The sequence below is a fragment of the Triticum dicoccoides genome, chromosome 2B (assembly GCF_002162155.2).
Source record: "Triticum dicoccoides isolate Atlit2015 ecotype Zavitan chromosome 2B, WEW_v2.0, whole genome shotgun sequence".
In the NCBI taxonomy this organism is placed as follows: Eukaryota; Viridiplantae; Streptophyta; class Magnoliopsida; order Poales; family Poaceae; genus Triticum; species Triticum dicoccoides.
The window spans coordinates 523,567,362-523,571,765 of record NC_041383.1 but is presented as its reverse complement, the minus strand read 5'-3'; the positions used below and the strand labels follow the sequence as shown (position 1 = coordinate 523,571,765).

The window sequence follows — 4,404 nt, the reverse complement described above, 5'->3', positions numbered from 1 at the left end:
CCCTCTCCTCCACCACCGCGGCCGCCCCACCCCTCCGGCGCCCCCTCCTCACCCGGCGGTGAGACCTCTTTTATTTTTTTCTATTTTTGTTTCTGTATTTTAAGTTTAGTTTAGGTTTACTTTATGTTTGGTTTAGTTTAGGTTCACTTTAGTTTAGGTTTACTTTAGGTTTGGTTTAGTTTAGGTTTATCATTTGCTCTGTTCAAACTGATTGATTATTGATGATTGGGAACTGGTGGCCAGTGTAAAATTTGTCAGGGGTACAAACAAATGTTTGTCTGAAATTTGACATTGTTATGTGATTAAATTCATTATATTGATTGATTGATTCACTCACTGAGATTGGCTGATCAAGCAAGCAGTGTTCCCCTCTTCTTAGGTTGTCAACAACTGATTAATTTGAATTGTTGAATAGTAGTACAATGTGTGAGAGAGTCATGGTCATGATGAGCTAGATTGCAATTCATCAGTGGTGATGAGCTGAGGGTGAGTGTGTAGTGCAATGCAAATGATTGTAAAGTGGCAAGCAAGCAAGCAAACAGGGGAGGGAGTTGGAAAGGGTGTGGGGTACTACTCCTCTCCTCTCTAGTAGTCATTATGCTCACATAAAGGGGGCTGTGATCTTCCTCTTCCTCTTCATATTCTTCTCTGTCTCTGTCTCACCATGCATCATCAGCATCGGCATCAGCACCATGGAAATAATCTAGGAGTATCTATCTATCTTTGTGTTGTGCAAGGGGAATTAGAGAATATGTTTGTATGTGTGTGTGTGGTTAGCTTGGGTACTGGTGGTTTGGCTGGCTGGTTGTTGCTCTACCACCAAGAAAGGAAGGACTCACTCCCCACACCTCCTCCCCTGCTTATTTGCCTTATATGCCTGGAAATGTAGTACCAATTTGCCGCGAAAAGTGATAACAAGCTCTTGGTAACTTCAACTATATATTGCCAACCAGAGTTGCTTCCACCTTAGGAATTAACAATCAAGAAGAAGAAGAAGAAGATAATCCCTAGTTTTGAAGGGTGTCAATTGCCATTGCCAACTAACCTACCAAATTAATTAAGTGTTGTTGATGTTGTTGAGCACAAATGCATTGCTTTTTTTCTCAGTTTTCTTTCATGTCTAGAAACTTGGCTCTATGTTTATAGATATGCTTCTAGATACTAATTGGTCTCTTCTGCTCCTTATTAGAGATGGGGAGAGGCCGTCACCGCAGGCTCTGCTCTGTCACACCGGAGTACGAGTTGGATGCTTCCGAGTTCTTCAGTATCATACTTGAGACTTCCTCCAAGAGGCAGGTATATAAAAGGAGAGATCTCCCCTTCACCCATCTCATTATGATAACTCTGTTGTTTGCTACATCACTCCTTGTCCCAATATGCAAAGGCTGCCTGACACTTTTATGACGATGCTGGACGGCCATCGGTCAAAGAATGTGAAGCTGCGACAGGCCGGCAGCGGGCTTCGCAGGCTTTGGGACATGGAGTTGGTGATCAGGTATGGCCACATGTACCTGTGTCGTGGCTGGGAGCAGTTCTACCGTGCCTACGACCTGCGGCACGGGTACTTCCTTCTCTTCAAGTACGACGGCGACGCCATGCTCACGGTGAAGGTGTTCAACACGACTATGTGTCGCATGCGCTACCAGGATGACGATGATGCCAGTACATTCTGCCTCTTCTTCCTCTATATTTTGCTTTGTCTCACATTGATTGTTAACGGTCATTGTTGCATTTGGTCAGGCAATGGGAGCATCAGCATCGACTCTGGCTACAACCAAAGTTGCAGCAACTCTGGCTGCATCAAAAGTAGCAGCGAGGATGATCCGGAATGGAGTGGGGACGAAGAGGAGCAGAGTGGGGATGAGGAGGTGCAGGCTGACGATGGGCAACAGATAGTGGTGGCTGAGGATGACGTAGCGGCGGTGGTGGCTGATGATGGGCAAGAGATGGTGGTGGCTGAAGATGACCTAGCGATGGTGCTGCCTGAAGATGCCCTCACGATGGTGGTGGTGGTGCCTGACAATGACCTCGCGATGGTGGTGGCCCCGGCGATCCCACAGCCGGGCGACATGACCATGCCAATTATGGTAGAAGACTACATCCCACAGCCTCCACCGCCTCGCCGCTCTCTGCGCATCAGGATGAGTAAGGAGAAGGAGAAGAAGAATGAGGAGTGAACTATGTCAGGTATGTCAGATCTCCAGAATGATCTATATATACTTGGCTTTGTTTCCTCCGAAATGACATATGTTTTCTTTGGCGAGCATATTTGGTCAGGTATTCAGGAACAAGTACTCGGTGCGTTGTGGGTTTGATAAGTTTCAAAGGACTGACTGCTGTTGTATATCATTCAGACTTTCATGGCTATAAAATTGGGAGCGGTCCTCCCACATTTACATTTGAAAATAAATGACTGCTATTACTACAAACATTAAACATAGCCGAGCTACGTTCAGTTGGCAAGCTCCAGGATCATATACAAAATTTTCTCAGAGATCCATCACTCATGCACAGAGATACAACATACTTCCTCCGTCCGAAAATACTTGTCATCAAAACGGACAAAAAGGGATGTATCTAGATACATCCCCTTTTATTTATTTTGATGACAAGTATTTCCGGACGGAGGGAGTACTACTACATCACGGAGAAAAACCAGCCTCTTCTCGTTGCTCCGCTGCTTCAAATACCCCCTCATCCTCTGTTAACACGCTAACCAGCCACATCTCCATGCTATCCTGCGACCCCAACTGCATGTCCTGCCGCAAACACGCAGAGACAAGGTGATGAGCCAATGAGCCATGAGAAATATATATACACCGGGAAACGAAATGTGGCGGCAATCGGTGCACTTACGGTGAGAAGGGAGACATCCGGAGGCATTCCGAGGTCAGGGAACCCCAGGAGCGCCTCCTCCGGGATTCTGCCGTGTGACAGGTGTTCATCCAGGCCAGACACCGCTGCGTCATCCATGGCATGCGACGAGCTTCCAGCGAGCCATTCCCCCGCTTCCCGAACTGTAGACACGCGGGACTCTCCCTCCTCCTATCACAGTCGCAGCGGTAACATGAATAACAGTGAGATGCAGGAGCTGTGCCAATTTACAAGGTGACATTGTACTCTGCTAAGTGCTGACTGCTGAATGTATGCACAGTGTTAATTTAGGAGGAAGAATGCATAATGTGAGACTGTTGATGATATGCTGCTCTTATGTTGCTAAGCATGAATCTTTACATAGAGGACTTGAAAGCTTGTGATATAGTATTTGTGAGACTGTTGGATGCACTCTTGCAAGCAGAGGAAATTCTCCTCTGTAGTAGGGGCATCTTATAAATTTTTGTGCAGTATACAGCTGAGAAGGAATTGCAACAGTGGGATTCTAGTATTGCAAGGCCTTGTTTCAGGAATCCCAGTAATTCACCAACAGATCAGTACTATTAATCCAATACTCTGAGAAGGAATCCTACAAACAGAGTTCATTGGATGTACATAGGATTTATTTCATGAACTGTATATAGGAAAACTGAAGCTTCATATGATCCATAAAGTTAGACAGAAGTTTTCACATAGGCAAAGAAGATGTACCTGATTCTGCTCGGTTCCGGATGGGCTGCCGTTTGGGTAACGAGTCTGCAGAGGGTATGTCATTGGGGTTGTAGGATCGTCTTCCCCAGCAAATGAATCGAATTCTTCATTAACACCGCACACTAGAGACTGCCCAGCATTCATTGACTGCACCTGATAAAAGACTTTGGAAACAACAAGCTCCTCCTGCTTTTCATCTTGATCTACCCCAAGGTGGTACTGATGCATTCTCCAATTAGTTTTCTCTGTCTTGCCACCTCCTTTCCGATAACCTATGTAAAGAACCAATATTTTCTTCCACCCTTTTATGACACCGTTATTATCTAAGATAGATCTGGATTTTCCAGTCTTGTGCCATCTGAGATTCTCATCACAAACAGTGTGGTCACTGTTGCTAATCTTGCGACGCTTACGCTTGCCAACAACGTATGCATTGGATACTTTGTGGAAGAAGTGACCGGTGCTCCCGTCCATCTTGATACCTACAGGGGTACATGAGTTAACTACCAAGAATTACTCTTCATGGTATAAGTATTTAATTCAGAAGGCCCTGATAGCAAGTCCAAGTAAGAATCATGTACCAGGGAGATTTTCCGGATGTGTATAGCAGATTCCTTGGGCCTCCTTTATGGTTGGAATAAAATCATCTATTAGTACATGGGACGCTACCCTGCCAACCTTTCCTTCTAAATGTTCAAGCAGTTCGAGATCAGTTGGATCGAATTTAACACCAGCAGGGAGGCCTGGCCACTGTGATAAAACCTGCAACACAAAGCATGAAGTGCAACCACAAGATGCCCAGAAATCAGGAACGGAGGG

General features: G+C 45.5%; 1 protein-coding gene across 1 annotated transcript in view; it reads right to left on the bottom strand.

Annotated features, from left to right (window-relative positions):
* Positions 1 to 2,366: 2,366 nt before the first annotated feature.
* The window catches only part of LOC119364619 (NAC domain-containing protein 73-like), a 4,216-nt gene continuing 2,178 nt past the window's right edge, over positions 2,367 to 4,404 (bottom strand). The window contains exons 3-6 of the mRNA XM_037630101.1: positions 4,167 to 4,347; positions 3,586 to 4,067; positions 2,857 to 3,045; positions 2,367 to 2,759 (exon numbers count right to left, since the gene is read on the bottom strand). Of these exons, the coding sequence (XP_037485998.1) occupies positions 2,643 to 2,759; positions 2,857 to 3,045; positions 3,586 to 4,067; positions 4,167 to 4,347 (969 nt within the window). The 3' untranslated portion in view covers positions 2,367 to 2,642. The remainder of the gene's footprint in view (positions 2,760 to 2,856; positions 3,046 to 3,585; positions 4,068 to 4,166; positions 4,348 to 4,404) is intronic.